At 45.5% G+C, this 24,254-nt stretch overlaps 1 protein-coding gene across 1 annotated transcript in view; it reads right to left on the minus strand.

Annotated features, from left to right (window-relative positions):
* Positions 1 to 4,105: 4,105 nt before the first annotated feature.
* LOC116362117 (calcium-regulated heat stable protein 1-like) overlaps positions 4,106 to 24,254 on the minus strand; it is a 29,167-nt gene continuing 9,018 nt past the window's right edge. The window contains exons 2-4 of the mRNA XM_031816408.1: positions 9,492 to 9,745; positions 6,175 to 6,297; positions 4,106 to 4,437 (exon numbers count right to left, since the gene is read on the minus strand). Coding sequence (XP_031672268.1) covers positions 4,272 to 4,437; positions 6,175 to 6,297; positions 9,492 to 9,715 — 513 coding nt within the window. The 5' untranslated portion in view covers positions 9,716 to 9,745 and the 3' untranslated portion in view covers positions 4,106 to 4,271. The remainder of the gene's footprint in view (positions 4,438 to 6,174; positions 6,298 to 9,491; positions 9,746 to 24,254) is intronic.

Genomic DNA, 24,254 nt, shown 5'->3' on the forward strand with positions numbered 1-24,254 from the left:
ACCTATGATGAAAATTACAGGCCTCTCTCAGGCTAATATTCCTATTGACCCAGTAAGACCAGCAGGCTAATGTTCCTATTGACCCAGTAAGACCAGCAGGCTAATATTCCTATTGACCCAATAAGACCAGCAGGCTAGTGTTCCTATTGACCCAGTAAGACCAGCAGGCTAGTGTTCCTATTGACCCAGTAAGACCAGCAGGCTAATGTTCCTATTGACCCAATAAGACCAGCAGGCTAGTGTTCCTATTGACCCAGTAAGACCAGCAGGCTAGTGTTCCTATTGACCCAGTAAGACCAGCAGGCTAGTGTTCCTATTGACCCAGTAAGACTAGCAGGTTAGTGTTCCTATTGACCCAGTAAGACCAGCAGGCTAATGTTCCTATTGACCCAGTAAGACCAGCAGGCTAGTGTTCCTATTGACCCAGTAAGACCAGCAGGCTAATGTTCCTATTGACCCAGTAAGACCAGCAGGCTAATGTTCCTATTGACCCAGTAAGACCAGCAGGCTAATGTTCCTATTGACCCAGTAAGACCAGCAGGCTAGTGTTCCCATTGACCCAGTAAGACCAGCAGGCTAGTGTTCCTATTGACCCAGTAAGACCAGCAGGCTAGTGTTCCCATTGACCCAGTAAGACCAGCAGGCTAATGTTCCTATTGACCCAGTAAGACCAGCAGGCTAGTGTTCCTATTGACCCAGTAAGACCAGCAGGCTAATGTTCCTATTGACCCAGTAAGACCAGCAGGCTAATGTTCCTATTGACCCAGTAAGACCAGCAGGCTAGTGTTCCCATTGACCCAGTAAGACCAGCAGGCTAGTGTTCCTATTGACCCAGTAAGACCAGCAGGCTAGTGTTCCCATTGACCCAGTAAGACCAGCAGGCTAATGTTCCTATTGATCCAGTAAGACCAGCAGGCTAATGTTCATATTGACCCAGTAAGACCAGCAGGCTAGTGTTCATATTGACCCAGTAAGACCAGCACCCTGCATCCTGATCCTTACAGGAAGCCACTGTGAGCTGACCACCGGCTCTACAGGCTGCTATAGTCACTCTGCATCCTGATCCTTACAGGAAGCCACTGTGAGCTGACCACTGGCCCTACAGGCTGCTATAGTCACTCTGCATCCTGATCCTTACAGGAAGCCACTGTGAGCTGACCACTGGCTCTACAGGCTGCTATAGTCACTCTGCATCCTGATCCTTACAGGAAACCACTGTGAGCTGACCACTGGCCCTACAGGCTGCTATAGTCACTCTGCATCCTGATCCTTACAGGAAACCACTGTGAGCTGACCACTGGCCCTACAGGCTGCTACAGTCACTCTGCATCCTGATCCTTACAGGAAACCACTGTGAGCTGACCACTGGCCCTACAGGCTGCTATAGTCACTCTGCATCCTGATCCTTCCAGGAAGCCACTGTGAGCAGACCACTGGCTCTACAGGCTGCTATAGTCACTCTGCATACTGATCCTTACAGGAAACCACTGTGAGCTGACCACTGGCTCTACAGGCTGCTATAGTCACTCTGCATCCTGATCCTTACAGGAAGCCACTGTGAGCTGACCACTGGCCCTACAGGCTGCTATAGTCACTCTGCATCCTGATCCTTACAGGAAGCCACTGTGAGCTGACCACCGGCTCTACAGGCAGCTATAGTCACTCTGCATCCTGATCCTTACAGGAAGCCACTGTGAGCTGACCACTGGCTCTACAGGCTGCTATAGTCACTCTGCATCCTGATCCTTACAGGAAACCACTGTGAGCTGACCACTGGCCCTACAGGCTGCTATAGTCACTCTGCATCCTGATCCTTACAGGAAACCACTGTGAGCTGACCACTGGCCCTACAGGCTGCTACAGTCACTCTGCATCCTGATCCTTACAGGAAACCACTGTGAGCTGACCACTGGCCCTACAGGCTGCTATAGTCACTCTGCATCCTGATCCTTCCAGGAAGCCACTGTGAGCTGACCACTGGCTCTACAGGCTGCTATAGTCACTCTGCATCCTGATCCTTACAGGAAACCACTGGCTCTACAGGCTGCTATAGTCACTCTGCATCCTGATCCTTACAGGAAGCCACTGTGAGCTGACCACCGGCCCTACAGGCTGCTATAGTCACTCTGCATCCTGATCCTTACAGGAAACCACTGTGAGCTGACCACTGGCCCTACAGGCTGCTACAGACTTCTACAAGACTGGCTGCTACAAGACTTCACTCTACTGATAACAGACTAGATCAAACCCATTAACAGCCAAGATTTCACTCTACTGATAACAGACTAGATCAAACCCATTAACAGCCAAGACTTCACTCTACTGATAACAGACTAGATCAAACCCATCAACAACCAAGACTTCACTCTACTGATAACAGACTAGATCAAACCCATTAACAACCAAGACTTCACTCTACTGATAACAGACTAGATCAAACCCATCAACAACCAAGACTTCACTCTACTGATAACAGACTAGATCAAACCCATTAACAGCCAAGACTTCACTCTACTGATAACAGACTAGATCAAACCCATTAACAGACAAGACTTCACTCTACTGATTCTGTCTCTCAGGTGATAAAACACAAGAACAACATAAAATCCAGGCGTAATGAATGAATTGGTAAAGCTGACAGAGCAGTAGGCAGGGTCACGTCTCCATTCTAAATAGAGATTTATGCTGTTAAGAATTCATTCAAATGTTTTACATACCTGGTACATGAAGATATTTTCCATTTCCAATACCTCCCATTTGAAAAGGCACCTCCCATCTGAAAACACACCTCCCATCTGAAAACACACCTGAAAACACCTCTCATCTGAAAACACCTCTCATCTGAAAACACACCTCTCATCTGAAAACACACCTCTCATCTGAAAACACACCTCTCATCTGAAAACACACCTCTCGTTTGAAAACACACCTCCCATCTGAAAAGGCACCTCCCATCTGAAAACACACCTCCCATCTGAAAACACACCTCCCATCTGAAAACACACCTCTCATCTGAAAACACCCCTCTTATCTGAAAAGGCACCTCCCATTTGAAAAGGCACCTCCCATTTGAAAAGGCACCTCACCTCTGAAAACACCACTCCCATTTGACAAGGCAACTCCCATTTGAAAACACACCTCCCATCTGAAAACACCCCTCCCATCTGAAAACACACCTCCCATTCACAAACACACCTCACATCTGAAAACACACCTCCCATCTGAAAACACACCTCCCATCTGAAAACACACCTCCCATCTGAAAACACACCTCTCATCTGAAAACACCCCTCTCATAACACCCCTCCCATCTGAAAACACACCTCCCATTTGAAAACACACCTCCCATCTGAAAACACACCTCCCATCTGAAAACACCCCTCCCATCTGAAAAAACACCTCCCATCTGAAAAGGCACCTCCCATTTGAAAAGGCACCTCCCATCTGAAAACACACCTCCCATCTGAAAACACACCTCCCATCTGAAAACACACCTCCCATCTGAAAACACACCTCCCATCTGAAAACACACCTCCCATCTGAAAACACACCTCCCATCTGAAAACACACCTCCCATCTGAAAACACACCTCTCATCTGAAAACACACCTCTCATAACACCCCTCCCATTTGAAAACACACCTCCCATTTGAAAACACCCCTCTCATAACACCCCTCCCATCTGAAAACACACCTCCCATTTGAAAACACACCTCCCATCTGAAAACACCCCTCCCATCTGAAAACACCCCTCCCATTTGAAAACACCTCCCATCTGAAAAGGCACCTCCTATTTGAAAACACACATCCCATCTGAAAACACACCTCCCATCTGAAAACACACCTCTCATTCACAACAGAACCCTCTGTTTTATTCAACAGTTACACTCCCAAACAGGCCCGAGATTCAATCTGATCAGGCGTTGTGGACGATGCGGCTTTTAAAAGGCTGTGTTACCATGTTGGTAGAGGTTGCATAAACTCTACAACGCTGCAGAATGCTTGAAATGTGGCATCGGTCGACAGTCACTATGGAATTGAATCCATTTGAACAGCGGATCTCAGGGATATTAGTTCAAACCATGAATAAAAACTAGAGAACCATGTCTTGTTGAAGTGATGCAGCTTTATTTAATTAACCTTCCCGTCTAATGATACACGTCTTCTCTATTCAAATACCAACCATTCCATTCCCTCCCACAACAAGCATTAACCCAAAACCTAAAAAAAGAAGGGGACTCTTTCCCGGTTGCCATTTCTCCCCTCCGGGACTCAGGAGGAGCTGAGCAGCGCCCCGCCCCAGGTCTCGTGCTTCGATCCTGGGTTGAGGTGGGTGATGGTGACATCCACCGCCTGGATCTTCTGGCACTTGGGGGGGATGGAGCACACCTTATAGCTCACCTCATCTCCTTCCATTGGCACGTATTCCCCCTCGATACTGTAGAGGGAGGAGGGAGGGATGAGAATACATGCTCCTCTTTATCAGTTTGTTCTTTTACATCTGTCTTCTCTCCTAGAACCGCGTGTACACAACTCTCCTAGAACCAGGTGTACACAACTCTCCTAGAACCGCGTGTACACAACTCTCCTAGAACCACGTGTACACAACTCTCCTAGAACCAGGTGTACACAACTCTCCTAGAACCACGTGTACGCAACTCTCCTAGAACCACGTGTACACAACTCTCCTAGAACCAGGCGTACACAACTCTCCTAGAACCACGTGTACACAACTCTCCTAGAACCACGTGTACACAACTCTCCTAGAACCGCGTGTACACAACTCTCCTAGAACCACGTGTACACAACTCTCCTAGAACCACGTGTACACAACTCTCCTAGAACCAGGCGTACACAACTCTCCTAGAACCACGTGTACACAACTCTCCTAGAACCACGTGTACACAACTCTCCTAGAACCGCGTGTACACAACTCTCCTAGAACCACGTGTACACAACTCTCCTAGAACCACGTGTACACAACTCTCCTAGAACCACGTGTACACAACTCTCCTAGAACCAGGCGTACACAACTCTCCTAGAACCAGGCGTACACAACTCTCCTAGAACCAGGCGTACACAACTCTCCTAGAACCACGTGTACACAACTCTCCTAGAACCAGGCGTACACAACTCTCCTAGAACCAGGCGTACACAACTCTCCTAGAACCAGGCGTACACAACTCTCCTAGAACCAGGCGTACACAACTCTCCTAGAACCAGGCGTACACAACTCTCCTAGAACCAGGCGTACACAACTCTCCTAGAACCAGGCGTACACAACTCTCCTAGAACCGCGTGTACACAACTCTCCTAGAACCGCGTGTACACAACTCTCCTAGAACCGCGTGTACACAACTCTCCTAGAACCACGGGTAAACAACTCTCCTAGAACCACATGTAAACAACTCTCCTAGAACCACGTGTAAACAACTCTCCTAGAACCATGTGTAGACAACTCTCCTAGAACCACGTTTACACAACTCTCCTAGAACCACGTGTACACAACTCTCCTAGAACCACGTGTAAACAACTCTCCTAGAACCACGTGTAAACAACTCTCCTAGAACCACATGTACACAACTCTCCTAGAACCACGTGTACACAACTCTCCTAGAACCACGTGTAGACAACTCTCCTAGAACCACGTTTACACAACTCTCCTAGAACCACGTTTACACAACTCTTCTAGAACCACGCATACACAACTCTCCTAGAACCACGTGTACACAACTCTCCTAGAACCACGTGTACACAACTCTCCTAGAACCACATGTACACAACTCTCCTAGAACCACGTGTACACAACTCTCCTAGAACCACATGTACACAACTCTCCTAGAAGCACGTGTACACAACTCTCCTAGAACCACATGTACACAACTTGCCAGACCACAAACATACAGTAAGTGTATGACTACAAGTACCAGCTATACCAATCACTGTGTACTTCTGATACGGGGACCACACGAATAGCCTGCTTTTGAAGGAGAGAGAGAGAATCTCCTCTCTAAAAGACGGGCACTAGGACCTCAGGGACCAATGACGCCATGAAAAAGGTGGAAAAAGAGCGAACTGCAGACCGTTGCCCCTCGTCACCGTCCTCATCACTGCGTGAGTGGGAGCTGGTAGTATCTTTTTAAATGTGTGTTGAGGCTGTGACCCACAAACTTACTCTGAGATGTGGACAAAGATGTCGCTGCCTCCGTCGGCTGGTGTGATGAAGCCGTGTCCTTTAGTCCGAGAGAAACACTTACATACACCTCTGAACGACGGCCCCTCCGCTGCCCGCTCCGCCCTGCACACACACACACACCACACACACACGCACACAGGACACACACACACACACACACACACACAGACACACACACACACACACAGACACACACACACACACACAGACACACACACACACACACACACACAGAGAATAAAAGGCAGGCAACATGTAATAAGGAACAATGCCAAGCTTGCGAAACGCATCTAATTGTTCAGTATGAATACGATTTGATTTATTATTCCATTCTTCATTGTAACCATGACGACTCCACAAATAATTGAACACAACCAATATGAGCAGATTAGTCTTCAATATAGAAATGTTTTGACCAAGTTAATCAGACAGAATGTTGGTACTTATTGTGATCCAAAGCCAGAAATGAGTGAGTCAACTTTATGATGACAAATATAGATGTTGCTGTAAATAGCCTACTAAATAGGCCGAACGAAGATGAATATTAAAATTGCCTAAATAAACTAGTACATTTCATTAATTAAATAAATAAATGAACTGGCTCAGGTCTTGAAAATATGGGCAATCTTTTCCCCCTCCCCTATCCTCACTGTGCCTTCTTTCATTCAGTCTCTTGTTCTCCTCAGTGGAGAAGGACTCCGTGTTTCAGAAACTCACTTTCTATAGAGGGGCTATCACTCTCCCACTGTAGTACATAAAGACAGGTAGTTATCTACACAATGATTTATTTCTGTTTTTAGAGGGAGAGAAACCAGAAGGCTGCCGTGCCAATTTTTCTAAAATCGTCAGTCCACATGTCTCTTCTCTTCTCATGTGAGTTTCTGAAACACGGAGTCCTTCTCTTCTCATGTCATGTGAGTTTCTGAAACACGGAGTCCTTCTCTTCTCATGTCATGTGAGTTTCTCAAACACGGAGTCCTTCTCTTCTCATGTCAAGTGAGTTTCTGAAACACGGAGTCCTTCTCTTCTCATGTCATGTGAGTTTCTCAAACACGGAGTCCTTCTCTTCTCATGTCAAGTGAGTTTCTGAAACACGGAGTCCTTCTCTTCTCATGTCATGTGAGTTTCTGAAACACGGAGTCCTTCTCTTCTCATGTCAAGTGAGTTTCTGAAACACGGAGTCCTTCTCTTCTCATGTCAGGTGTAATTGAGCCATTGTATTTCCCCAAGTTCTCTCTCAACTCCGGGACCACCCGCCAGCTAAATGTTGTGGTTGCCTGATGCAGGACTCTAAGCACCAGAGGAGAGAGACTCTCGGACTGAAACATTCCCACCTCCATTCATTTACAAAAGGATAGTGTAAATAGTGGTTCTTGGTGTGAACAATCCCCCAATTTGTGCCACGGTTTAGACTAGCGATATATCAGCGTTCTAACTCCCCCTTGTGGTAGTGTGGTGCAATGACAGAAGTTGAGGCATAAGATCACAACTTTTAAATGAAGTACCACTTTAGTGTTATGATACATTAGTGTTATGATACATTATATAGTGTTATGATACATTATATAGTGTTATGATACATTATATAGTGTTATGATACATTATATAGTGTTATGATACATTATATAGTGTTATGATACATTATATAGTGTTATGATACATTATATAGTGTTATGATACATTATATAGTGTTATGATACATTATATAGTGTTATGATACGGGAGTAGTGTTATGAATTGTATGAATAATGACTAAACAATATCTACATTTTAAATAGAACTATAACTAATTAAACTCTACTCTGTTTTATTATATCTGATTAATAATGTTAATTCATGAGGGATTGTGTAGCATGAAACAAATTAATAATGGTAATTAAACATAATAAATACCATTCCAACCAGGTTGGGGAGGAAGGGATTGTGTAGCATGAAACAGGAGGTAATTAAACATAATAAATACCATTCCAACCAGGTTGGGGAGGAATGGATTGTGGGTGTTAAGTAAGCAGAAAGGATCGTTAACCTGTGGTTGAACCGACTCAGCTTAGCTCTGGGATGTTTAGATAAGGCAGTGTGTGTTTTCCATTATCTGGAACTGTCTGCTGAATAGTGATAGATGGAGACTTCAGAAGTTTAATCTTGATATAACTGTGTGTCTGGAGTGAGTGAGGGGGTGAGCGAGGGGGTGGGAATAAACCTTTGAACCTGTTTCCTCCTGGTCGATAGGAGGAAGGACATTTTATAACCTATGACGTCATATTGTGTATATAAACGGTTGTTTTTGGTTCCATGAGCAGCGAGCTCTGAGAATAAATACTATCATCTAATTTTGATAAGATACAAATTCTCATAAAATAGACTAAGTGAATTTAATTAATGAACACATATAGAAATTATGAAATTACATTAGCAAGTAGTGTTATGATACATTATATAGTGTTATGATGTGTTATGATACATTATATAGTGTTGTGATACATTATATAGTGTTGTGACACGGGGCACAGTGTTATGACACGGGGCACAGTGTTATGATGGGGGTAATGTTGGCAAACAGTTAGTCAACACATTGCCACTGCCAGGAAACACATCCACACTCCGCCCCCAGGGGGCAGCACCTACAGGGTCTAGATGCTGAGCTAAGCCTTGATAAGCACATCAGGTGCAGCCAATTAAGGTGATGGTCAGTCAGTGTCCCAGCTGGTAAAACCGTGAGGCTCGAGGATTTCATTGGTGGCCTTGAGGCCTTTGGTTTGGTTTAGGGTCTTTAGTTTGGGCCTTTGGTTTGGTTTAGAGTCTTTAGTTTGGGTATAATGAGTTTAATTAGATATGAGTCAGGTTACAGACCATGTAGCTAGGACCCCAAGACATAATGAGTCAGGTTACAGACCATGTAGCTAGGACCCCTAGACATAATGAGTCAGGTTACAGACCATGTCGCTAGGACCCCTAGACATAATGAGTCAGGTTACAGACCATGTCGCTAGGACCCCTAGACATAATGAGTCAGATTACAGACCATGTAGCTAGGACCCCTAGACATAATGAGTCAGGTTACAGACCATGTCGCTAGGACCCCTAGACATAATGAGTCAGGTTACAGACCACGTAGCTAGGACCCCTAGACAGAATGAGTCAGGTTACAGACCACGTAGCTAGGACCCCTAGACATAATAAGTTAAGCAGTTTCATAACTATTGAATTCTAACACTAACTAGGTGTGTGTGTGTGTGTGTGTGTGTGTGTGTGTGTGTGTGTGTGTGTGTGTGTGTGTGTGTGTGTGTAGCACTCACGCGGAGCAGGTCCTAGTACGTCTGGTTGGCAGGGGGCTGGGTATGAGGTAACCTCTCATTGGGGAGGGGGAACGGTCTCGGTACCGGGATGCTGGCGGGCACAGGGACCCAGGGGACACCGGAGAGACTGGGGAGACCGGGGAGCCAGGGGCCCCAGAGGTCAGGGGAGGGGTCGTAGAGCATGGGGATACTGACCCCTGGATGCGCGTGGCTTCAGAAGACATTGTGGGAGGAAGGGTAGTCGTGACAACCACCTAGAGTAGACAGACAGAGAGGCAGACAGGAGAGGAGAAACCCAGTTTAGTTGTTCTACTAATAGACCTGATTATGACATCACAGTTCCAAATGACCCTCTGAACAGTTTACAATAGACAGGTGGATGTCATGACTACAGAGAATATGAAGAGATAACAGGGAGGGAGGGTGGTATCATTGTTGTCCTTCCCTCCTAACTCTTTTCTCTTGGCCCATCCATCTCTTTCATTTCCTGTTCCACTGTCTAGGAAATGGATTTGGTCTGTCATTTCTTCCCTAGCCTGGGTACCAGTCTGTTTGTGCCATTATGCCACTGTTAGACATGACAAGCAGTATTAGCATGATGCACAAACAGAACTGGGACGTGCCCAGGCTATTTCTACTCTACTGTGATAGATCAGTAGATCTGGGACCAGGCTAAGTCTACTCTACTGTGATGGCCTGCTCCCAGATCTACTGATCTAAGTCAACTCTACTAGACTCACACTGAAAACTGTCAATCAGCTACATAGGCACTAGCCTGACTGCAGACACAGAAACACACCCACTCCAAACCCTGGCCGTCCAATCAGTGCCCTCCTAGGACATAAAGAACCCTCTTCACCATGGCAACACCAATCAAAGAGCTGCCAGGTTCTAGCCCATGGGGCCTGTTCAGGAGGGTTTAATGTTACAGAACATTCAGATTTAAAATGTGTTCTACACATTACATGGCTATATACAGTTGAAGTGGGAAGTTTACATACACTTAGGTTGGAGTCATTAAAACTCGTTTTTTAACCAATCCACAAATTTCTTGTTAACAAACTATAGTTTTGTCAAGTCGGTTAGGACATCTACTTTGTGCATGACATGTCATTTCTCCAACAATTGTTTACAGACAGATTATTTCACTTATAATTCACTGTATCACAATTCCAGTGGGTCAGAAGTTTACATACACTAAGTTGACTGTGCCTTTAAACAGCTTGGGAAATTCCAGAAAATGATGTCATGGCTTTAGTAGCTTCTGATAGGCTAATTGACATGAGTCAATTGGAGGTGTACCTGCGGATGTATTTCAAGGCCTACCTTCAGACTCAGTGCCTCTACGCTTGACATTTGTAACTAATTTGTAAACATTTCTAAAAACATTATTTAACTTTAACATGGGGTATTGTGTGTAGGCCAGTGACACAAGAGCATGACTCTTGCAACACCAAGATAGTGGGTTCAATCCCAGTGTCGTGTCTTTACTATCATTAAATGAATACTGAATCCTGGCTTAGGAAGACCACCAAAAATTCAGAAATTTTAATTCCAAACTACAACATTTTCAGACAAGATAGAACTGCCAAAGGGGGCGGTGTTGCAATCTACTGCAAAGATAGCCTGCAGAGTTCTGTCCTACTATCCAGGTCTGTACCCAAACAATTTGAACTTCTACTTTTAAAAATCCACCTCTCTAAAAACAAGTCTCTCACCGTTGCCGCCTGCTATAGACCACCCTCTGCCCCCAGCTGTGCTCTGGACACCATATGTGAACTGATTGCCCCCCATCTATCTTCAGAGTTCGTGCTGCTAGGCGACCTGAAACTGGAACATGCTTAACACCCCAGCCATCCTACAATCTAAACTTGATGCCCTCAATCTCACACAAATTATCAATGAACCTACCAGGTACCTCCCCAAAGCCTTAAACACGGGCACCCTCATAGATATCAACCTAACCAACTTCCCCTCTAAATACACCTCTGCTGTCTTCAACCAAGATCTCAGCGATCACTGCCTCATTGCCTGCATCCGTAATGGGTCAGCGGTCAAACGACCTCCACTCATCACTGTCAAACGCTCCCTGAAACACTTCTGGGAGCAGGCCTTTCTAATCGACCTGGCCGGGGTATCCTGGAAGGATATTGATCTCATCCCGTCAGTAGAGGATGCCTGGATATTTTTTTTTAAATGCCTTCCTAACCATCTTAAATAAACATGCCCCATTCAAGAAATTTAGAACCAGGAACAGATATAGCCCTTGGTTCTCCCCAGACCTGACTGCCCTTAACCAACACAAAAACATCCCATGGCGTTCTGCATTAGCATCGAACAGCCCCTGTGATATGCAGCTGTTCAGGGAAGCTAGAAACCATTATACACAGGCAGTTAGAAAAGCCAAGGCTAGGTTTTTCAAGCAGAAATTTGCTTCCTGCAACACTAACTCAAAAAAGTTCTGGGACACTGTAAAGTCCATGGAGAATAAGAACACCTCCTCCCAGCTGCCCACTGCACTGAAGATAGGAAACACTGTCACCACTGATAAATCCACCATAATTGAGAATTTCAATAAGCATTTTTCTACGGCTGGCCATGCTTTCCACCTGGCTACTCCAACCCCGGTCAACAGCACTGCACCCCCAACAGCAACTTGCCCAAGCCTTCCCCATTTCTCCTTCTCCCAAATCCATTCAGCTGAAGTTCTGAAAGAGCTGCAAAATCTGGACCCCTACAAATCAGCCGGGCTAGGCAATCTGGACCCTTTCTTTCTAAAATTATCTGCCGAAATTGTTGCCACCCCTATTACTAGCCTGTTCAACCTCTCGTGTCGTCTGAGATTCCCAAAGATTGGAAAGCAGCTGCGGTCATCCCCCTCTTCAAAGGGGGGGACACTCTTGACCCAAACTGCTACAGACCTATATCTATCCTACCGTGCCTTTCTAAGGTCTTCGAAAGCCAAGTCAACAAACAGATTACCGACCATTTCGAATCTCACCGTACCTTCTCTGCTATGCAATCTGGTATTAGAGCTGGTCATGGGTGCACCTCAGCCACGCTCAAGGTCCTAAACGATATCTTAACCGCCATCGATAAGAAACATTACTGTGCAGCCGTATTCATTGATCTGGCCAAGGCTTTCGACTCTGTCAATCACCACATCCTCATCGGCAGACTCGACAGCCTTGGTTTCTCAAATGATTGCCTCGCCTGGTTCACCAACTACTTCTCTGATAGAGTTCAGTGTGTCAAATCGGAGGGTCTGCTGTCCGGACCTCTGGCAGTCTCTATGGGGGTGCCACAGGGTTCAATTCTTGGACCGACTCTCTTCTCTGTATACATCAATGAGGTCGCTCTTGCTGCTGGTGAGTCTCTGATCCACCTCTACGCAGACGACACCATTCTGTATACTTCCAGCCCTTCTTTGGACACTGTGTTAACAACCCTCCAGGCAAGCTTCAATGCCATACAACTCTCCTTCCGTGGCCTCCAATTGCTCTTAAATACAAGTAAAACTAAATGCATGCTCTTCAACCGATCGCTACCTGCACCTACCCGCCTGTCCAACATCACTACTCTGGACGGCTCTGACTTAGAATATGTGGACAACTACAAATACTTAGGTGTCTGGTTAGACTGTAAACTCTCCTTCCAGACCCATATCAAACATCTCCAATCCAAAGTTAAATCTAGAATTGGCTTCCTATTTCGCAACAAAGCATCCTTCACTCATGCTGCCAAACATACCCTTGTAAAACTGACCATCCTACCAATCCTCGACTTTGGCGATGTCATTTACAAAATAGCCTCCAATACCCTACTCAACAAATTGGATGCAGTCTATCACAGTGCAATCCATTTGTCACCAAAGCCCCATATACTACCCACCATTGCGACCTGTACGCTCTCGTTGGCTGGCCCTCGCTTCATACTCGTCGCCAAACCCACTGGCTCCATGTCATCTACAAGACCCTGCTAGGTAAAGTCCCCCCTTATCTCAGCTCGCTGGTCACCATAGCATCTCCCACCTGTAGCACACGCTCCAGCAGGTATATCTCTCTAGTCACCCCCAAAACCAATTATTTCTTTGGCCGCCTCTCCTTCCAGTTCTCTGCTGCCAATGACTGGAACGAACTACAAAAATCTCTGACATTGGAAACACTTATCTCCCTCACTAGCTTTAAGCACCAACTGTCAGAGCAGCTCACAGATTACTGCACCTGTACATAGCCCACCTATAATTTAGCCCAAACAACTACCTCTTTCCCAACTGTATTTAATTTTTATTTATTTTGCTCCTTTGCACCCCATTATTTTTATTTCTACTTTGCACATTCTTCCATTGCAAAACTACCATTCCAGTGTTTTACTTGCTATATTGTATTTACTTTGCCATCATGGCCTTTTTTGCCTTTACCTCCCTTCTCACCTCATTTGCTCACATTGTATATAGACTTGTTTATACTGTATTATTGACTGTATGTTTGTTTTACTCCATGTGTAACTCTGTCGTTGTATCTGTCGAACTGCGTTGCTTTGTCTTGGCCAGGTCTCAGTTGTAAATGAGAACTTGTTCTCAACTAGCCTACCTGGTTAAATAAAGGTGTTCTCAACTAGCCTACCTGGTTAAATAAAGGTGTTCTCAACTAGCCTACCTGGTTAAATAAAGGTGTTCTCAACTAGCCTACCTGGTTAAATAAAGGTGTTCTCAACTAGCCTACCTGGTTAAATAAAGGTGTTCTCAACTAGCCTACCTGGTTAAATAAAGCTAAAAAATAATACAATAAAATGAAGAGGTTTTTATCAAAGATTCTCTGTAATTAGTATTACGCGATTAAACTGATGAATCATGTAACTGTAATTAACTAGGAAGTCGGTGCACCAAGGAAAAATATTCAGATTAAAGTTATAATTTTCCTAACATAACTTTTCAGATATTTTATATCTGATCATTTAGTCTTCAAATTAATTAGTTATTTATTTTCTCACGTTAGTCTCATTCCAAATGTTGTAAATTGTTGGAACCCAGTCTTCACTATGAGTCATCCATACATCAATTGTCTTAAATCATTTATTTATGAACTAACTAAACAATCACAGAAGTGCACACACAAACACACAAAGTAAATATGGTTTCAAGAAATGATAGGAGAATGTGCGGGAGCAAGCTGAGAAGTCACTACAGAGTTGATAATTATATTAATTGAAATGCTCATCCTTTGCACATGAACACTCACTCATTCGGGAACAATTGCAATCAATATATAGTAGATCACAAAAGTAAGTACACCCCTCACATTTTTGTAAATATTTGAGTATATCTTTTCATGTGACAACACTGAAGAAATGACACTTTGCTACAATGTAAAGTAGTGAGTGTACAGCTTGTATAACAGTGTAAATTTGATGTCCTCTCAAAATAACTCAACACACAGTCATTAATGTCTAAACCGCTGGCAACAAAAGTGAGTAGACCCCAAAGTGAAAATGTCCAAAGTGGGCCCAAAGTGTCAATATTTTGTGTGGACACCATTTTCCAGTACTGCCTTAACCCTCTTGGGCATGGAGTTTACCAGAGCTTCACAGGTTGCCACTGGAGTCCTCTTCCACTCCTCCATGACGACGTCACGGAGCTGGTGGATGTTGGAGACCTTGCACTCCTCCACCTTCCGTTTGAGGATGCCCCACAGATGCTCAATAGGGTTTAGGTCTGGAGACATGCTTGGCCAGTCCATCACCTTTACCCTCAGATTCTTTAGCAAGGCGGTGGTCGTCTTGGAGGTGCGTTAGTGGTCGTTATCATGTTGGAATACTGCCCTGCGGCACTCATGCAGCCCCAGACCATGACACTCCCACCACCATGCTTGACTGTAGGCAAGACACACTTGTCTTGATTTTCACCCTGTCAGCTCGGGGGAACCAATCTTGCAACCTTACAGTTAACTAGTCCAACGCAATAACGACCTGCCTCTCTCTCGTTGCACTCCACAAGTGCAACGAGAATGCAGTAAGCCAAGGTAAGTTGCTAGCTAGCATTAAACTTAATAAAAACAATCAATCAATTAATCATAATCACTAGTTAACTACACATGGTTGATGATATTACTAGTTTATCTAGCATGTCCTGCGTTGCATATAATCTGACTGAGCATACAAGTATCTGACTGAGCGATGGTAGGCAGAAGCAGGCGCGTAAAAACATTCATTCAAACAGCACTTTACTGCGTTTTGCCAGCAGCTCATCGTTGTGCGTCAAGCGTTGTGCTGTTTATGACTTCAAGCCTATCAACTCCCGAGATGAGGCTGGTGTAACCGATGTGAAATGGCTAACTAGTTAGCGGCGTGCGCGCTAATAGCGTTTCAAACATCACTCGCTCTGAGACTTGGAGTAGTTGGTCCCCTTGCTCTGCATGGGTAACGCTGCTTCGAGGGTGGCTGTTGTCATTGTGTTGCTGGTTCGAGCCCAGGGAGGAGCGAGGAGAGGGACGTAAGCTATACTGTTACACTGGCAATACTAAAGTGCCTAAAAGAACATCCAATATCCAAAGGTTAATGAAATACAAATGGTATAGAGAGAAAGAGTCCTATAATAACTACAACCTAAAACGTCTTACCTGGGAATATTGAAGACTCATGTTAAAAGGAACCACCAGCTTTCATATGTTCTCATGTTCTGAGCAAGGAACTGAAACGTTAGCTTTTTTACATGACACATATTGCACTTTTACTTCTCCAACACTGTGTTTTTGCATTATTTAAACCAAATTGAACATGTTTCATTATTTATTTGAGGCTAAATAGTTTTTATTGATGTATTAAGTTAAAATAAGTGTTCATTCAGTATTGTTGTAATTGTCATGATTACAAATACTTTTTTTTTTTTTTTTAATCGGATACATTTCCTGTATAAACTGACCCTCCTCCTCTGGCTGCAATTGAGATCGCCACACATGTCAACCAGATGGACACAATGGAACTATTTTACACACACACCTGCTGACACTGGCTGGTTTCAGTAGCGATCAGACCCATGGAATATTCCACCAGAGACCAATGCTGATCTCTACATCTCTCTGTCTGTGTGTGTGTGTGTCCTATATTTTTTTCTTTCTGAATAACCTCCAATATTACCGGTCAGACAGGTTTAGCAGTACTGCTGCCATAACATACATACATACATAAATACACCATCACTGATTATCATCACGGTCCCTTCCCTCATGTCTGTATAGGATCAGACACACAGTTAAACCTCTTGGAGTTGATTATCATCATCATCACTGTCCCTTCCCTCATGTCTGTATAGGATCAGACACACAGTTAAACCTCTTGGAGTTGATTATCATCATCATCACTGTCCCTTCCCTCATGTCTGTATAGGATCAGACACAGTTAAACCTCTTGGTGTTGATTATCATCATCATCACTGTCCCTCCCAGCAGGACACTACATCTGAATTATAGTCTGTACCAGTGAATCCCTGTTTAATAGTGTAGACTAGACACTAACCAGCAGGACACTACATCTGAATTATAGTCTGTACCAGTGAATCCCTGTTTAATAGTGTAGACTAGACACTAACCAGCAGGACACTACATCTGAATTATAGTCTGTACCAGTGAATCCCTGTTTAATAGTGTAGACTAGACACTAACCAGCAGGACACTACTTCTAGTAGTAAACACATCAACAGGTTGACGTAACGGAGGACATTCAGCTGGTTCTAGTAGTGAACACATCAACAGGTTGACATAACGGAGGAGATTCAGCTGGTTCTAGTAGTGAACACATCAACAGGTTGGCATAACGGAGGAGATTCAGCTGGTTCTAGTAGTGAACACATCAACAGGTTGAAATAACGGAGGAGATTCAGCTGGTTCTAGTAGTGAACACATCAACAGGTTGACGTAACGGAGGAGATTCAGCTGGTTCTACTAGTGAACACTGAATCCTTCCATTTCTTTCTGGTCTGTGTTTGTCCAATCAGCTGTCTCAGTCTCACGTTTATCCATATTTCTCAAACGTAACATTTAGAAGTTGTTCCAAACATCACATTTTGTGCTTAGGGTGAAGTTTAGGCATTAACTCTAAATAGTTAAGGATCGGCTTAAAACACACACACAGCCTGGGTAGAGACACAGCTCCTCCCCCCTCCCCTATCCTTCCTTCCCACACCATCCTCAGGGAGGAAACCAGGAACAGGACTGGAAAACATAAATCAGGAAGTGCCCCAAGTCTCTTCCTGCCCAGTCACCGGAGATGAAATCCCTTTAACAAACCTAAACTGAGAAATGTCCTTCTGTTCTATTTAGTTCTACTCTTCCTGCAAAGGTGTGAAGCAAGGAGCGGTGTGAAGCAAGGAGTGGTGTGAAGCAAGGAGCGGTGTGAAGCAAGGAGCGGGTTGAAGCAAGGAGCGGGTTGAAGCAAGGAGCGGTGTGAAGTTGTACAGCAGTAGTCAGACAGACTGCCATCCAGGACCTCTATACCAGGCGGTGTCAGACAGACTGCCACCCAGGACCTCTATACCAGGCGGTGTCAGACAGACTGCCACCCAGGACCTCTATACCAGGCGGTGTCAGACAGACTGCCACCCAGGACCTCTATACCAGGCGGTGTCAGACAGACTGCCACCCAGGACCTCTATACCAGGCGGTGTCAGACAGACTGCCACCCAGGACCTCTATACCAGGCGGTGTCAGACAGACTGCCACCCAGGACCTCTATACCAGGCGGTGTCAGACAGACTGCCACTCAGGACCTCTATACCAGGCCGGGTCAGACAGAAATGTTAACAAATAAATGCATAAATGTCTTGAGTCAATAACTATTCAACCCCGTTGTTATGGAAACACCTAAATAAGTTCAGGAGTAAACATTTGCGCAACAAGTGACATAATAAGTTGCATGGCCTCACTCTGTGTGCAATAATAGTGTTTAATATAATTTTTGAATGACCACCTCATCTCTGTACCCCAGTATAGAATTATCTGTAAGGTCCCTCAATCGAGCAGTGAATTACAAACACAGATTCAAAACCACAAAGACCAGGGAGGTTTTCCAATGCCATGCAAAACAAAACATTAAAAACCCCTTTGAACATGGTGAAGTTATTAATTACACTTCGGATGGTGTACCAATACACCCAGACACTACAAAGATACAGACGTCCCTCCTAACTCAGTTGCCAGAGAGGAAGGAAACCACTCAGTGATTTCACCATGAGGTCAATGGTGACATTAAAACAGAGTTTAATGGCTGTGATAGGAGAAAACTGAGGATTGATCAACAACATTGTAGTTAATCAATAATACTAACCTAAATGACAGAGTGAAAAGAAGGAAGCCTGTACAGAATAAAAACATGGATCCTGTTCGCAACAAGGAACTAAAGTACAACTGCAAATAATGGGGCAAAGAACTTTATAACTTTAACTTTATGTCCTGATTACAACGTGTTATGTTTGTGGCAAAACCAATACATCACTGAGTACCACTTCATATTCTGAGGACAAAAATAAACTCAACAGAGTTACGCAACGACAAAATCTTAGAGGGAAACCTGGTTCAGTCTGGTTTCCACCAGAGAGATGGGAGATGAATTCACCTTTCAGCAGGACAATAACCTAAAACACAAGGCCAAATATACACTGAAGTTGCTCACCAAGAAGACAGTGAATGTTCCTGGGTGGCCTAGTTACAGTTTTGACTTAAAATCGGTTTGAAAATGTATGAGCAAGACTTGAAAATGGCCGTCTAGCAATGATCAACGACCAACTTGACAGAGCTTGGAGATGTGTTTTTAGAATAATGTGCAAACATTGTACAATCCAGGTGTGTAAAGCTCTTAGAGACTCACCCAGAAGGACTCACAGCTCTTAGAGACTCACCCAGAAGGACTCACAGCTCTTAGAGACTCACCCAGAAGGACTCACAGCTCTTAGAGACTCACCCAGAAGGACTCACAGCTCTTAGAGACTCACCCAGAAGGACTCACAGCTCTTAGAGACTCACCCAGAAGGACTCACAGCTCTTAGAGACTCACCCAGAAGGACTCACAGCTCTTAGAGACTCACCCAGAAGGACTCACAGCTCTTAGAGACTCACCCAGAAGGACTCACAGCTCTTAGAGACTCACCCAGAAGGACTCACAGCTCTTAGAGCCTCACCCAGAAGGACTCACAGCTCTTAGAGCCTCACCCAGAAGGACTCACAGCTCTTAGAGCCTCACCCAGAAGGACTCACAGCTCTTAGAGCCTCACCCAGAAGGACTCACAGCTCTTAGAGACTCACCCAGAAGGACTCACAGCTCTTAGAGACTCACCCAGAAGGACTCACAGCTCTTAGATTTACACAGAAGGACTCACAGCTCTTAGAGACTCACCCAGAAGGACTCACAGCTCTTAGAGACTCACCCAGAAGGACTCACAGCTCTTAGAGACTCACCCAGAAGGACTCACAGCTCTTAGAGACTCACCCAGAAGGACTCACAGCTCTTAGAGACTCACCCAGAAGGACTCACAGCTCTTAGAGACTCACCCAGAAGGACTCACAGCTCTTAGAGACTCACCCAGAAGGACTCACAGCTCTTAGAGACTCACCCAGAAGGACTCACAGCTCTTAGATTTACACAGAAGGACTCACAGCTCTTAGAGACTCACCCAGAAAGACTCACAGCTCTTAGAGACTCACCCAGAAGGACTCACAGCTCTTAGATTTACACAGAAGGACTCACAGCTCTTAGAGACTCACCCAGAAAGACTCACAGCTCTTAGAGCCTCACCCAGAAAGACTCACAGCTCTTAGAGACTCACCCAGAAGGACTCACAGCTCTTAGATTTACACAGAAGGACTCACAGCTCTTAGACTCACCCAGAAGGACTCACAGCTCTTAGATTTACACAGAAGGACTCACAGCTCTTAGAGACTCACCCAGAAGGACTCACAGCTCTTAGAGACTCACCCAGAAGGACTCACAGCTCTTAGATTTACACAGAAGGACTCACAGCTCTTAGAGACTCACCCAGAAGGACTCACAGCTCTTAGATTTACACAGAAGGACTCACAGCTCTTAGAGACTCACCCAGAAGGACTCACAGCTCTTAGAGACTCACCCAGAAGGACTCACAGCTCTTAGCTTTACACAGAAGGACTCACAGCTCTTAGAGACTCACCCAGAAGGACTCACAGCTCTTAGATTTACACAGAAGGACTCACAGCTCTTAGAGACTCACCCAGAAAGACTCACAGCTCTTAGAGACCCACCCAGAAGGACTCACAGCTCTTAGAGACCCACCCAGAAGGACTCACAGCTCTTAGATTTACACAGAAGGACTCACAGCTCTTAGATTTACACAGAAGGACTCACAGCTCTTAGAGACTCACCCAGAAAGACTCACAGCTCTTAGAGACTCACCCAGAAGGACTCACAGCTCTTAGAGACCCACCCAGAAAGACTCACAGCTCTTAAGAGACTCACCCAGAAAGACTCACAGCTCTTAGATTTACACAGAAGGACTCACAGCTCTTAGAGACTCACCCAGAAGGACTCACAGCTCTTAGATTTACACAGAAGGACTCACAGCTCTTAGAGACTCACCCAGAAAGACTCACAGCTCTTAGAGACCCACCCAGAAGGACTCACAGCTCTTAGAGACCCACCCAGAAGGACTCACAGCTCTTAGAGACTCACCCAGAAGGACTCACAGCTCTTAGATTTACACAGAAGGACTCACAGCTCTTAGAGACTCACCCAGAAAGACTCACAGCTCTTAGAGACCCACCCAGAAGGACTCACAGCTCTTAGAGACCCACCCAGAAGGACTCACAGCTCTTAGAGACTCACCCAGAAGGACTCACAGCTCTTAGAGACCCACCCAGAAGGACTCACAGCTCTTAGATTTACACAGAAGGACTCACAGCTCTTAGACTCACCCAGAAGGACTCACAGCTCTTAGAGACTCACCCAGAAGGACTCACAGCTCTTAGATTTACACAGAAGGACTCACAGCTCTTAGAGACTCACCCAGAAAGACTCACAGCTCTTAGAGACTCACCCAGAAGGACTCACAGCTCTTAGAGACCCACCCAGAAAGACTCACAGCTCTTAAGAGACTCACCCAGAAAGACTCACAGCTCTTAGAGCCTCACCCAGAAAGACTCACAGCTCTTAGAGACTCACCCAGAAGGACTCACAGCTCTTAGAGACCCACCCAGAAAGACTCACAGCTCTTAAGAGACTCACCCAGAAAGACTCACAGCTCTTAGATTTACACAGAAGGACTCACAGCTCTTAGAGACTCACCCAGAAGGACTCACAGCTCTTAGATTTACACAGAAGGACTCACAGCTCTTAGAGACTCACCCAGAAAGACTCACAGCTCTTAGAGACTCACCCAGAAGGACTCACAGCTCTTAGAGACCCACCCAGAAGGACTCACAGCTCTTAGAGACTCACCCAGAAGGACTCACAGCTCTTAGATTTACACAGAAGGACTCACAGCTCTTAGAGACTCACCCAGAAAGACTCACAGCTCTTAGAGACCCACCCAGAAGGACTCACAGCTCTTAGAGACCCACCCAGAAGGACTCACAGCTCTTAGAGACTCACCCAGAAGGACTCACAGCTCTTAGAGACCCACCCAGAAGGACTCACAGCTCTTAGATTTACACAGAAGGACTCACAGCTCTTAGACTCACCCAGAAGGACTCACAGCTCTTAGAGACTCACCCAGAAGGACTCACAGCTCTTAGATTTACACAGAAGGACTCACAGCTCTTAGAGACTCACCCAGAAAGACTCACAGCTCTTAGAGACTCACCCAGAAGGACTCACAGCTCTTAGAGACCCACCCAGAAAGACTCACAGCTCTTAAGAGACTCACCCAGAAAGACTCACAGCTCTTAGAGCCTCACCCAGAAAGACTCACAGCTCTTAGAGACTCACCCAGAAGGACTCACAGCTCTTAGAGACTCACCCAGAAGGACTCACAGCTCTTAGAGACTCACCCAGAAGGACTCACAGCTCTTAGATTTACACAGGACTCACAGCTCTTAGAGACTCACCCAGAAGGACTCACAGCTCTTAGAGACTCACCCAGAAGGACTCACAGCTCTTAGAGACTCACCCAGAAGGACTCACAGCTCTTAGAGACTCACCCAGAAGGACTCACAGCTCTTAGAGACTCACCCAGAAGGACACACAGCTCTTAGAGACTCACCCAGAAAGACTCACAGCTCTTAGAGACTCACCCAGAAGGACTCACAGCTCTTAGAGACTCACCCAGAAGGACTCACAGCTCTTAGAGACTCACCCAGAAGGACTCACAGCTCTTAGAGACTCACCCAGAAGGACTCACAGCTCTTAGAGACTCACCCAGAAGGACTCACAGCTCTTAGAGACTCACCCAGAAGGACTCACAGCTCTTAGAGACTCACCCAGAAGGACTCACAGCTCTTAGATTTACACAGAAGGACTCACAGCTCTTAGAGACTCACCCAGAAAGACTCACAGCTCTTAGATTTACACAGAAGGACTCACAGCTCTTAGAGACTCACCCAGAAGGACTCACAGCTCTTAAGAGACTCACCCAGAAGGACTCACAGCTCTTAGATTTACACAGAAGGACTCACAGCTCTTAGAGACTCACCCAGAAGGACTCACAGCTCTTAGAGACTCACCCAGAAGGACTCACAGCTCTTAGATTTACACAGAAGGACTCACAGCTCTTAGAGACTCACCCAGAAGGACTCACAGCTCTTAGATTTACACAGAAGGACTCACAGCTCTTAGAGACTCACCCAGAAGGACTCACAGCTCTTAGAGACTCACCCAGAAGGACTCACAGCTCTTAGATTTACACAGAAGGACTCACAGCTCTTAGAGACTCACCCAGAAGGACTCACAGCTCTTAGATTTACACAGAAGGACTCACAGCTCTTAGAGACTCACCCAGAAAGACTCACAGCTCTTAGAGACCCACCCAGAAGGACTCACAGCTCTTAGAGACCCACCCAGAAGGACTCACAGCTCTTAGATTTACACAGAAGGACTCACAGCTCTTAGACTCACCCAGAAGGACTCACAGCTCTTAGAGACTCACCCAGAAGGACTCACAGCTCTTAGAGACCCACCCAGAAGGACTCACAGCTCTTAGATTTACACAGAAGGACTCACAGCTCTTAGATTTACACAGAAGGACTCACAGCTCTTAGAGACTCACCCAGAAAGACTCACAGCTCTTAGAGACTCACCCAGAAGGACTCACAGCTCTTAGAGACCCACCCAGAAAGACTCACAGCTCTTAAGAGACTCACCCAGAAGGACTCACAGCTCTTAGATTTACACAGAAGGACTCACAGCTCTTAGAGACTCACCCAGAAAGACTCACAGCTCTTAGAGACCCACCCAGAAGGACTCACAGCTCTTAGAGACCCACCCAGAAGGACTCACAGCTCTTAGAGACTCACCCAGAAGGACTCACAGCTCTTAGATTTACACAGAAGGACTCACAGCTCTTAGAGACTCACCCAGAAAGACTCACAGCTCTTAGAGACCCACCCAGAAGGACTCACAGCTCTTAGAGACCCACCCAGAAGGACTCACAGCTCTTAGATTTACACAGAAGGACTCACAGCTCTTAGACTCACCCAGAAGGACTCACAGCTCTTAGAGACTCACCCAGAAGGACTCACAGCTCTTAGAGACCCACCCAGAAGGACTCACAGCTCTTAGATTTACACAGAAGGACTCACAGCTCTTAGA

This window comes from Oncorhynchus kisutch, unplaced genomic scaffold, assembly GCF_002021735.2.
Source record: "Oncorhynchus kisutch isolate 150728-3 unplaced genomic scaffold, Okis_V2 scaffold788, whole genome shotgun sequence".
NCBI classification, from domain to species: Eukaryota; Metazoa; Chordata; class Actinopteri; order Salmoniformes; family Salmonidae; genus Oncorhynchus; species Oncorhynchus kisutch.